General features: G+C 37.8%; 1 protein-coding gene across 5 annotated transcripts in view; it reads right to left on the reverse strand.

Annotated features, from left to right (window-relative positions):
- Positions 1–1,168: 1,168 nt before the first annotated feature.
- LOC109100169 (zinc finger transcription factor Trps1-like) overlaps positions 1,169–12,825 on the reverse strand; it is a 109,887-nt gene continuing 98,230 nt past the window's right edge. For all 5 annotated transcript variants that reach the window (XM_042777095.1, XM_042777097.1, XM_042777098.1 and 2 more), the window contains exons 6-7: positions 11,990–12,112; positions 1,169–4,731 (exon numbers count right to left, since the gene is read on the reverse strand). In XM_042777095.1, the coding sequence (XP_042633029.1) occupies positions 3,589–4,731; positions 11,990–12,112 (1,266 nt within the window). In that variant the 3' untranslated portion in view covers positions 1,169–3,588. The remainder of the gene's footprint in view (positions 4,732–11,989; positions 12,113–12,825) is intronic.

Raw genomic sequence — 12,825 nt, forward strand, 5'->3', positions numbered from 1 at the left:
TCTGTCCTCTCTTCAACATCTACTGGCCAAGCACACAGAGGTCAGGGACCTTTCCTCAAGGTTTGGCTGGCCTTTGCCTTTGAAGGTGAGTAAAGAGTTAGTGGGACAAAAATAAGAAAGAGCAAGGAAAAACTGAGGCTATGAAGACTTCCATTTGCAGCTGTCACTGTAAGAGAACTTTTAGAGAAAGGGTTATGGCAGTTGTGGATAGCATTCATCCTCACTTTTATCTCAAAGGAGTGTTCTGAAATAAAACAACTTGCACTGAAAAAAGCTAAATCAAAAGAGAAGTCACCGTTCATGTCAGATGGCCTTTTCGATTTGCAACTTGAGCCAAAACGCTGTATCTGCCTCATGAAAAGTTTTAGTTATTCTTTGAGTGAAGAAGAGGCTGAAATTCATAATTATTTACTGAAAAAAAAAAAAAAAACATCAAGTTGACACCTTTATCTTTTGAATATTTCGATACACTTTAAAACAAGTCAAACATGCAAAATAAGTTATGCAACTGCATATATCGGTTTCCTTCAGTACTTTAAACTGGCATCCTGCTGCCTACAGTACAATCAGCCCTGCTCTGACTGACTGTATGTAATGTGCCCTTAACCAGTCTTGTACGAGAAGAGACAAAACAATTGGACGGCGATCAATGGCTGTTCCACACACCGCTGTGAGAGGTCAGAGGTTTCATTTGGATTGTAGGTCATGTGACATGACGAGCACAGGGATACTACAATCCTGCGACTCAAGTTCATCAACCGTAGGAAGGATAGATCTAGCTCTCCAGAATGAACAGAATAATCAATAGACTTGGGTAGAGCAGGACTGCTGGCCACTAAATGCAGTTGGCAGATTGAAATAACAGGAAAAAAATAATCAAAATGTTAATTTACTTGAAATAGAAAAAGCTAATGTGTACATATCTCACAAATATGTTATCAAGTGACACTGAAGACTGGAGTAATGGCTACAGAAAATTCAGCTTTGCCATCACAGGAATAAATGACATTTTTAAACATATTAAAATAGAAAACAATAATTTTAAATTGTAATAATATTTCAAAATGTTTTCAAATTTTTTTTTCATAAATGCAGTTAAATTGCAATGAATAAAATAACTGGATCTTAAATTACAAAGAACATTCTAATGACACAAGGTACACAGAAAAATTGCTAAAATGTTTTATTTTATTATTATCATTATTATTATCATCGTCATCATCATTATTATTCAAGTTTAGATGTAACAGACATCTTTGCCATCTTTATTGAAACTTTTTGCATGTAAAAACCTACCACACAAAAAAAGAATGAAATAATAAAAACAAAGTTAAGGTGGCAGCTGAAACAAAAAAAGAAAATCCTAAAATCATCAACTATGCACTTTAAATGCAGCAAGTGTAAAAACAATAACATTCTAAGAATAATGGTTAAAACATTTACATATTTATGCCCTTTGCCTTGACCTTGGCCAAACTAGCTTCCAGGCTCCATCAAATACTCCTTGTGTTTCAATATTGCCGAGACCTTTAAACATAGGCAAGATCTCTTTCATTTATTATAATGCAGTACCTGTACTTAGCATGCTAATAACACATTTCATCTTTCTTCTTTTGCAATAGAGTAACTGAAGTGCAAGCATTAATTTTCAAATTAAAAAGAAAATTTAGACAAAAAATAAAAATAAAGAATCTTGTTATTTAATACCCAACTGTATAAATGGTTTGTTGAAAAGCGACAGTATAATGATTTCAGTTATTTTTAAGAGGCATTTGCAGTTAAGCAGCGTTGTAAGGCTAGTTTCTGAGAAACAGAGAGAGAGCAAATTAGACATTTTGAGCCTCAATTCTCTCCCCCTTTTCCCCAGTTCATATAAATAAAGTCTGTATGAAGTCAGACTAGACCCAACTCATTGAACCTGTGACCATGAAAAGAAGCAAGTGTGGAGAAGTGGGACATGTGAGCACAACAACAACAACAAAAAAAAAACAGAATCTGGGAGGTTAATTTTTTTTCCATTCTATTCAATTAAAATGGAAAACTGAATATGCATGAACAGCTTTAAAATATATCAAGTGCTTGACTTGATAAAGTATATCTGGATAATTTCTGAGCTCATTATTACTTAAAAACATGTTTTCAGTTGCTCAGGTAGACAGTTGTCCACTTATCGTGATAAAAATGGCAAAAGGAGCATAAAAACCATAGAACAGCTGGGTGAAACAACAATATAAATAATGTTATGCCTCTTTGAGACAACTGCCATTGAAAGGCACCAGAAACACCTGCAGTTATTAAGTTTCATCAACAGAACACTGAATAAAATTGTTAAAAAAAAAAAAAAAAAAAAAAAAATTCTAAGGTGTTTTCAACTGCTCTTTAGAATTAAAGGTGGAATGAATTTAGACTGGCAGAATGTTATTATTTTTATATTACAGAGCACCAGCTCCATTAAAATGACCAAATGTAGCACAGAATCATCAGTTTCCCTTGATTGTTCGGTATCAGAAGAGCAGGAGAAAAATACAGGAAGACTTCAGTCCGATACAAGCTTCTTCATCAACTACAAAGCACAAGTACATGGTAAGGAGAGGCAACAGAAAATGACAGAAAATGCTTGGAATGAATAGTGCCCTTTTGTGGCCAAAGATTAAAAAAAAAAAGAAGAAAAAAAAAAAAAAATTCAGGTGTTGCTTCATTACGTCGTTTGCTACATTTGCAAATTGTAAACGTTTGTCAGAGCCAAACTCAAGGCCCTTATTCAGATGCAAGTTCAATGTTGCATATCAACATCTCATGTAGAAAATACTTTGTACAATATATCAGGCACTGATAATATGATTTTACTATTAACAACCTAGAAAAAAATATATTTTTTTACTTCCTTCCCAAATTTCTAGAGTAGAGAATTGCATCCCAGCAACTAAGGCAGCAGCTTTAAAGTTTTGATGGAATTCTGTGAACCTAACTACCTAACCCCAAAAAAAAAAAAAAAAAAAAAAAAAAAAACAGAAAACTGAAGACATTTAGTATAATGTTAACTCGAGCCGGTCAGACTATAAACTAATGTTGTCTATTCAGCCATACACATTTCCCTGAGGATGCTGGATGTTTGAGGACGGCAGTCATTTATGCTGTTGCCATAGTGACAGATGACTGCCACATTTTCCTACACTGAGCCACACATGCAGAGACACATCCTCATTTTTATCAGAACCAGGTAAGAGAACTTTCCATAAATCTGTGAATACACACAACGACGAGAAATGAAGCATTAAATTGGAGTAGATGTACCTTGCTTGCTGAACTGCCTTGTTGAAAATTATATATCTGGACTAACGAAAATATATTTAGATTGAGTAGCTACAAGTACCGATGTATTCAAAAAGCAGTCTTTGTTCGTTAAAAGTATGTGTGTGTGTGTCTGTGTGTGAGCTCTCACAGAAATGCTATGCTGACTGAAGTTTCTTGCATTGGCTGCTTAGGCACCATGATCCGTCTTGGCACATTTCAAGCAAAAAGTTCAATGCATTCATTCGTACAATCCCTCGCTTTCCTCACTGTGCTCGGACTGCAGGTTTGTAAAGCTCATTGGTTAGAGGGGTTGGTGTTCGCCTCGGGGGCTGCCCGGTGGAGGCCTCGCTGGATGTGTGTTGTGAAATCGTACTTATCGGCACAAGCGTGCAGGCATATACTGCACTGGAAGGGCCCGCCGTCACCATGGCAACTCATGTGCAGGGCATACAGGACCTCGTCCAGGAAGACAATGCCACAGTGGGCGCATTTGCTCGAAATTTCATCTTGTGTGGCCTGATCAACCTTCTCTGGTTTTGGGACTTGTGAAGAAAAAGAAGAGCACTCCTCTTCGGGTTCTTCTGAGCGTTCTGTCTCCCGCTCCCTTTCAGAAGCAGGTGATGCCTGTTTCTCCTTGGCGACGAGGGTCCCGTTGGGCGTAGGACTGGGTTTGGAATGCTTCATGGCCAGATCGAGAGGAGTGTCGCTTTCGGGTTCAGAGGGGGTTGGTGGGGGGAAATGAGGCGGTAAGCTGAAGGAAGGGTAAGGCACAAAGCTTTGGCACGGATTGGGAAGGCCAGCCACGGGGCTCAGGTAGTGGCCCGGGTTGCCTGGCACAGACATCTTGTACTTAGTCCAGAAGCGCAACCAGTCCGCTTCATTTTGCAGGTCGTTGTGGAGGAAGGGTAGGCTGAAGAATGGATACTGGTACTTCTCGATAGGGCTTCCAGGAGGAGAGTAGCTGGCCTGCTTCGATGGACGCATGTACTTCTCAATAGGGCTGCCCCGTTCTGAGCCACCTTTGCCGTCGCCGCCCTGGGGTCCTGCGCTGAGCCCGTTGCCCTCGGTCCCACCGTCTGTAGGGCTCTTGTGCATTTGCAGGGGTGGCATGCGCTTGTGGATCTCCAGCGTCTGGTTGATGAGGAACGCATGGGTGGAGCGGGGGCTAGGGTGACTTTTGGGTCCTGAGGGACCATAAACTTCGTATTTACCCAACTGGGCTTGGGGCTCGGTACGTGATAAAGACCCATCAGATCCTGCTTCCTCAGTCCTCCTCTCTAAGGGGCTGCCGTTGAGACGCTCCTCGCTGTTGACACGCTGCTGCTTGGACCCCACCTGCTCAGAGTGTATGGGGTCGGGATTCAGGCGCTTGCGTGTCCGTCGACGGATAATCTGTTCGCCGTTGTTTTGCTTGATAATGTTCAGCGGTCTAGGGGTCTGAAAAACAGACATGCAAATTATTACATTTTGAAATGGAGGTCAATGACATGATGCTTATTTTTCTTAACTGTAAATTTATTACAGTGTTTTTTGTTGTTGTTGTTTTTCTAATTTTTCTATCTAGCTTAAACTGCAATCAAGTTTTAGTCATTTTAGTACAACAAACTTTTTATGTGTAATGTTATTAAATTTTATTTCAGTTATTTGCTAAGGCAACATTTCTAATTTTCATTTATGCATTTTAAGTTTTTCATTTAATAATTCAACTTGATTTTATTTAAGCTTTATTTCAATTAAAACGTCCTGATATCATGAAGACAAATAATTACAACTAATTAAAAGAATAAAAACCTAGTGGTTTGACATTACTTTTTATTTGATAGAAATTAATAATTCATTGTATACTCATTGTTAAAAAAAAAAAAGTTTTCTGAAGAGTAAGGATTTATATATATATATATAATCATTATTTACTCAATACTTAAACCACAGCCAATCAAAACCATGACAAAACAACAATGCAATTCTAAGGATGCAGACATGTTTTTAAACTAATTTTTTTAAAAACCCCAAAACACAAAGCTGCAAACAGAGTTTCTGTGTTAAAAATTTAACGTTTTTTAATACCAGATTTGGGTACGGTTTCCATGAGTGTGATCCAAACAAACAAATATTCACATGCTTCCCTAAATGTGTGTGAGACTGGACCTGATCTATTTACTGCCTCATAAAAAGGTCTCTGATCTAATATTGTGATTTCAGTGGAGTGATTCATCCCTTCTGGGACTCAGAGGACACACTCCTGTAATTAGGCTGGTTAGCATAATAATCTGCCGTCAAATGGCTATTAATTACCGCTCTATTTTCACTGGACTATGTAAGCCTAGCTCAAAAACAAGGCAGTACAGTGAGTTCACAAATATAAATGAGTGAATTATACAAGTGACTTTCAGCTTGACTACCGGAAAGAGACAGAAATCAACTGGTGAAACTGTTATCAATTGTGCCACTTCACAAGAAAAAGCCCAAAGTAACAGTATGTTCCTTCTCATTTCTCATCCTTTACGTCTATGCTAAAATGGAAACAACTGTGGTTGGAGAGATGTGAGATATGCATATTTCCAGACCTGCAACAGGAGGGAAAGAATGGAGCACTTGTCTGTAATCTATTTTTCTGAGCTCAGATTCCATCCGGGTAGGCAGTGGCTCAGGGGGAAAACTTCAGTAAGGTGACGCAACTCTTCTGCTGCACTTCCAGACACATTCTTCTCCACAAGTCCTCGCTTGATGCAGAAATCACCCACGACTCAGAGCCAGAGATAATTGGCAGAAGAACTATGTCGCTCCCCTCTACCACCTTTCAACTACTTGTTGACTTTGAGGTAGAGGCACATCGGAGGAATCAATCATGTATGGTAGCCACTTGCCTTTGTAGCACCAAGATCCACTGTCATGTTTCTAGGCTAAGGAAAGCAAACTCTCTCAAAGATAGGAAGGCTTGGGAAGTCTGAGTATTCCAGTATGACAGAAGGAAAATATCATTTCTCTGGTACCCATTTTTCCCTTAAAAGCTGGAAAAATAATTTATACAAAAATGTAGCTCCGTCAAAGCTGCCTCAACCTAGCCTTTGGCTCTGCACCATATGTTCTAGAGCAAGAAACAGGAGATGCATAATTTCAATAATGTTTGCCCACTGGGGACTGGAGTTACATCTAAAACAAATCTTACTGCGTTGCTTTAACTCAGTTAATGCCCTGTGATGGATGGTGTTAAAATGCAAGAGATCACTCTTTGGAACATGTCAGGCCTGTTGTCTGTCTGAAGAAAGGATGGGAATGAAAGCCAGACAAATAGAAAGAGTGCCCTCTACTGCTGGACCATGTCAGGCCCACTAAAGAAAGAGGGCATTCTTTCCTATTCTTTTTTTGTGTCTCTTCAGTCTAATTTTCTAATGATTATTATTATTTTAAAAATGAACACCACTTGATTAATCAGTTGGCTATGAGTTCTTGACTTTAATGTTTCAAATATCAAACCCGAAAAGAGACATTAAAGTCTTAAACCCTTTGATTATATCTACAGTACTTACTACTACAAAATGAGTAACTGACAAGAGGGGGATTAAGTTTTGTGGTCCCTGCACATTTAATAACAAAATGTAAGGATTTTATAAAATGAAGAATGCCAGAATATGGAGTTAATTCTGGCAGACTTCAAAAAATAAAAAAATAAAGAAAAATATAATAACTGTGTATTAAACTGGAATGTATATGAAAAAAGGTAGGGAAAAATAAAAAAGGTGTATGGCACTAAATATGCATGACAAAACCCCCCACCCTAAAATAATAAAAAAAAAAAAAACTAAAAAATGAATAAATAAATAAAATTATATGATAAATGCATCCAGCACAAAAAGAAAACTAGTTCTATAATTCTCGTTTGTAATAATATACTGTGTACTAGTGTAATATACTCTTATTTATTTAATCTTATCTAGTTTTGACAGTTTAAGTACCTTAGCTAAAGCCTTACAGGTATGTGTAAGTGTGAAACCGAGAAAGATTATTATTATTTTTTTTAAACAATGAAATGTATTAAATGCTTAAAGGAGCCTAGAAGGCCTGTCTCGGCTGTGGTGTCTGTGAACAACCCTGTGTAGAACCTTGTTGCTATTCCAGATATCTCTTTCTACCTTTTGGGCTTTCTTGTTACCAATGAGTGGTCAGAGTTCAGAAGCTGCAAGAACTTTTTGGAGAATGTATGACATATTCTTTCTGCGTCCCACATAAAAAGTTCCATGATGGTGAATCTGAAAAACGGAGGCAGCCGCAAGTTTTATGTCGGGCATTGACGCATGGCTACGGCGCATGTCGGGTCCTATTATGAGAAGATAAAATCTGAGATACATTTATTATTGCAATGTGTTCTGGCACGAGGAGACCAGACCTCCATTTAGGGCTCTCTACAGTGTGGTTTTATGAGGTGCTATTATTAAATGATTTCTGTACAGCGTATAAAAGTTTTTATTCAAAAATATAAAAATACTACTGGAAACTGACTGCCAGGCTGACATGAAGGACACAGTCTCCACTGGCTTGCGTTAGCGTGCCATCAGTGAAACAGTCACTCGATTATTTATCAAACCAAGAACCTGAAAGACTATGAGATATCTTCTACTAAACAGCCCCACCGCCTTTCCTCTAGTCCAAAAATCAAACTGCTGAAAATGACTCAGAATCTTATAGCAGAAACCAAAAACAGAAACATCAGGCAAACAAATCCTGTAGCCAATCGACAGCGTTTCGAAGGATCCCGAGGGCTTCGGAGAGACGTCTCCACATCTTGTTTATTAGCTTCTAGTGGAGTGTGACATGTACACAACCTGATGGTCCATTGCAGAAGCTACTTTAGAGTAAAAGAACACAGAAAAGAGCAAAAAAAAAACAAAAAAAAAAAATGCCCAACTGGTCCTTCAGTCCACCACTAGAAAGCACAGGCTTTAGATCATTGCACCACACAGCTGTAATCATCAAATATCATCAAAGGTGAGCACTGAGCTAGAACTAATAAAATACAGATCTATGCTATTGCTAGTTTTGTATACAATCTGAGGGAAATACGCATTTTCACCAGCACTGTATGCAGCCATTGCACAAATGTAAATAAATAACTCAAGAAGAGTAAAGGCAGCAGTTCTCATTAATAGGTTTAAGGTCATAACAGATTACATCAAACATATCAGAACCAATGATTTTCATACATTTCGGTCATTAAAGGTTCTGAAATGTCTACAACATTCCTTCATTAATAATGATAGTGGCACTTTGCCACTTTAAACTTTGCCATTGTCAAGACGATCAGTGTGGCTTATTTTCTGTCAGCTATCAACAATAAAATTTTAAATGCATGGTTCGTTCTTTCCTGTGTTAATAAAGCACATATGAACACACCTTTCTGTGGTTAACATGTCACTTCTGTATAGCCTGTGCACTGGAAAGACTACTGCACACTTTTTTTCCACAGTCATTTGGCACACAACATGCCTCAGTCAAACTAAATACAACATACAGGTTTTGAAGAAATAAGATAAACAGTGAAGTTGCAATACATGTAAACATGTTATGCAATACAACTACTTAATAAATTGTAGAACTTTTTATTTCTATCATTGTTATTATTTTATTTTTGTACACTACCGTTTAAAAGTTTGGACTATGATTTTTTGTTGAAAGAAACTAATGCTTTTATTCAGCAAAGAAGCATTATACTGATCAAAAGACTTTTACATTTTCACAAAAGATTTCTATTTCAAATAAATGCTGTTCTTTTGAAAAGTCTATTCATCAAAGTATCCTGAAAAATGTATTACGATTTCCACAATAATATTAAGTAGCACAACTGATATCAACATTGATAATAACAAATGTTTCTTGAGCAAATCAGCATATTAGAATGAATGAATACATTCCGGGGAAAAAATATTTCTGAAGAATCATGAAACAATGAAGACTGGAGTAATGACTGCTGAAAATTCAGCTTTGCCATCACAGGAATAAATTACATTTTATAATATAACTTAAAACAGAACACAATTTTAAACTGTAATAATGTGTCACAATTTTTCGCCTGTGAGTCTGATTAGGGCTGAAGAATAACTGAAGCCACTGTGTTCCACTCTCATCAAATTCACCTTCCCTCTGCTTTTAATATGAGTGTGGTCTCAGATGTAAAACTGTAAAGAATTGTTCCCATTTCCCTAAAAGTCACGGCCACCCCAATTTTTCTGTCCCAGGAACCCAGAGCAAAGACTGATGCGAGCATCAGTACAGCTGCTGCATCAATGAATGATGGAACTCCAACATAAATGTCAAAGTTAGAAAAACGTCCAGCATGAGGAAACTTATTTACTCCAGACAGTGTTTAATGTGGGGCAGTAAATAGAGCGTACAGTATTTCACAGGCTCGGCTGTGAAGCGCTCATTGATTGCAGGCTCTCTGATGAGGCGGTGCGGACAGACGGGCAGATGTGAGTGCCTGTGCTGGGTCAAGTTAGCATGACTCAAGCCACCAGGTGGCATGGCCCCTGAAAGAGCCTCTTGTGGTCTGGGCGCTGCGGTGCCTAAACGCCTTACCCCACCAGACCACACTGATTCAGTCGGCCCGCTGTTTCCGATCCTGTGCCACCCAAGCACTGGTCCCGATACCCCGAGGCCACCGAGGCAAAAGAGTGCTTCCAACATTGCATATCAAGACAGGAAGAAACCGTAACACTCACAGACCTGACCCAATTCTCAAGGAGCTTCAAAGATTAGAATGCAAAAGCAACGTTAAGTCCAGCAACAGGCCCGAGCACAATGCTTTTTCTGTTTCTCCGGTTTAATTACTCAACATGTTGTCGAGTCTGTTTACCCATCATGTTTATCCAGACACCATTTCAAAGGAAATAGTAGAACACTAGAACACTTTCAATGCTGCACACTAAACTTTAGGTACGGATACAGATGTGAAAAAAAAAGCTAATTCAGATCAAAATAAAATTAGGAGAGCAGAGAACTGAGGCGAATCAAAGCAAATCAAATAAAGTCATTTAGTGACCGAGTCCAGAAACGAGCAGTTTCTTTTCTTTGTCCACAGTTCACACAGACTAACCCAAAGAATTAATACAATAGTCACAGCTTTGTGCATTGATAAATGTCATCATATATATATATAATTTTTTAATTGTTGATAATATTCTGATAAACAGAAAGGGTGTGAATGACTATAATTAAACGCAACAGTGCATACTTTTTTTTTTTAGTTGCCCTGGTTCCTAAAGTATTTTTGCTATTCATGCCTTTGTTAAAGACTTTTGGCTATTAATCAAACCAACAAGCTGTGAGGTGAATGATAACATTACAAACTTTGATTTGAAGGAGAAAAAGACAAAAGTACAAACTGTGTACTTAACAGCTGTAATGAAAGAAAGAACTACAATCCAATGAAGCACTGTGAAAGACAAACTAAAATCAATGTAGAAATATTATATATATATATATATATATATATATATATATATATATATATATAATATATATATATATATATAATATATATATATATATATATATGTATGTATATATATCGATTTAATGATGTCAATTGTGTATATAGAAACAATATTTTATGTTTACTGGAACATATAAACACACACACATATATACAAATATTACAGTTTGAGGGCATAGGAGGAGACTCTTCACATAATTCGCAGTGCTTCACGAGAGTGATTTTTCTTTTAGAGCGATTTGCTTATCACAATTCTTTGACTGATTTCTTTGCAGAATCATGGTTAATGCAGTTTTTCATAAATCTGCTGCAAAACTGAATGATTATTTTTTAAAAATAAGATAAAATAATGCAGACTGATGGCTTCAGCAAAACCATATACCACTGATTAAAAATTCAAAGAAGTTCTGTCTTTAAAGGTTTACAAGTTATCATTAAAAATCAATACCCCTATGGAGAAAATGAATGGGATTTTTACTTTAAGAACCAGAATGTTATACTCTTGCGTAAAGGAGATTTTAAAAAAGCTTAAAAGGAATAGTTTATATATTATATATATATATATAGATATATATATATATATATATATATAATACTATAATTCTGTCATAATTTTTTCACCCTTCCAAACTTCATAGGCTTTGGAACAAAAATGGATATTCAAGCTGCTTTTTTGCTTACTATGAAAGTAGATGGGCACTAAACACCTGTAGTTGCCATTTACTTTATCATATGGAATATAGTAAGTTCCACGCCAGGCTCTTGATGTAAATAAGAATGCACTCTTAAGTGACTTGCCTGGTTAAATAAAGATTAATAATAAGAAGAAATCTGTGTTTGAAACAATATGAAGGTGAATAAATGTTAAAGAAAGACTCCACTTGACTGGGTTTTAAGGTTGTGCCAGTAGGCATTGTGTCTCGGGTTTTAAGGTCAGCTGTTTGTTAGGACTGTGGGAAGTGGGGCTCCCACCAGCTGCAAAAAAACTACCATAGGGCCATTAGCTGGCTGCAGGGCTGAGGAAGGCCAAAAGGGCTCTTCCCCCAGGGTCCTCGCCTGACAGCGCAGAAATAAAGCGATCAAACCAGAGCTGCTACGCAGTCACCTCTCCGTTCATTTTGAACTCTGTTTTTGCGATTTGTGGGTGGGCTGGTGAGGCGTTCTCGCCGTTTCTTGCACTGATGTTTTCTTAGTTTCCCCCCTTACCGAGTGCAGCTTCTGATAGAGGCCACACGCGTTGCACACGTAGCCACCGTTGGCATTCTTCCTCCACAGCGAGGTCTTGGTGGTCAGACAGTTGGCGCAGAAGACCCCCGAGCCCCGCCGTCTCTGAAATCATAAAAAAGAAAGAGAGCCAAAATGAGTAAAAAAAAAGAAGAAAAAAAAAGCAGGCTGTGAAGAAAAAGTGGGATGGAGATTCATGCTCAGCATGGAGATGGGAGGTGAATGTAAAAGAGAAAGCGAGAAAGAAAGGCAGAGGAAAAAGGAGAAAAAAGTCCCAAGACTCAGCAGGGTGTTGTTGGATATGGCAGCTCTGATGGAGAGGGACACAATGTGTCCAATCAGAAAGCCAGGATGAGGCACAATTAATAGAACCAAGCTGATTCTAACACTAATTAACCTTCCTGTGATTTATAGGCTTTGTAAGATACCACTGTGACAGCAACACCACCACCCACTTCAAACTGGTCCGCCCGCACCAGCCTGACATAAATATTTTGATCTTTCAATAAATGTCTCTTCTCCAACACAGGCATGACAGGAACCTTTAAATATATGGCTGGAACTCAAAATATCTAGTAGCTTGAAATATTGTACTCTACTGTGAGAGAAGGGGAAAAAATAAACTCAAGTAGGAAAAAAAGGAGAGAGATATAGCCACATGAATCATCCACCAGGAAGGGACAGAAACACAAGTGAATCCCAAGAGTCAGCTGGGGCAAATCAAAGGAATTATCTCAATTATGGTCCCTGCAAAACTCATTTAGCCTTATAGAATATGTACGATTTATTTAGCTTCAGACGGCTTGAGCAGGGAGCAC

The sequence above is a fragment of the Cyprinus carpio genome, chromosome A19 (genome assembly GCF_018340385.1).
Source record: "Cyprinus carpio isolate SPL01 chromosome A19, ASM1834038v1, whole genome shotgun sequence".
NCBI lineage: Eukaryota > Metazoa > Chordata > Actinopteri > Cypriniformes > Cyprinidae > Cyprinus > Cyprinus carpio.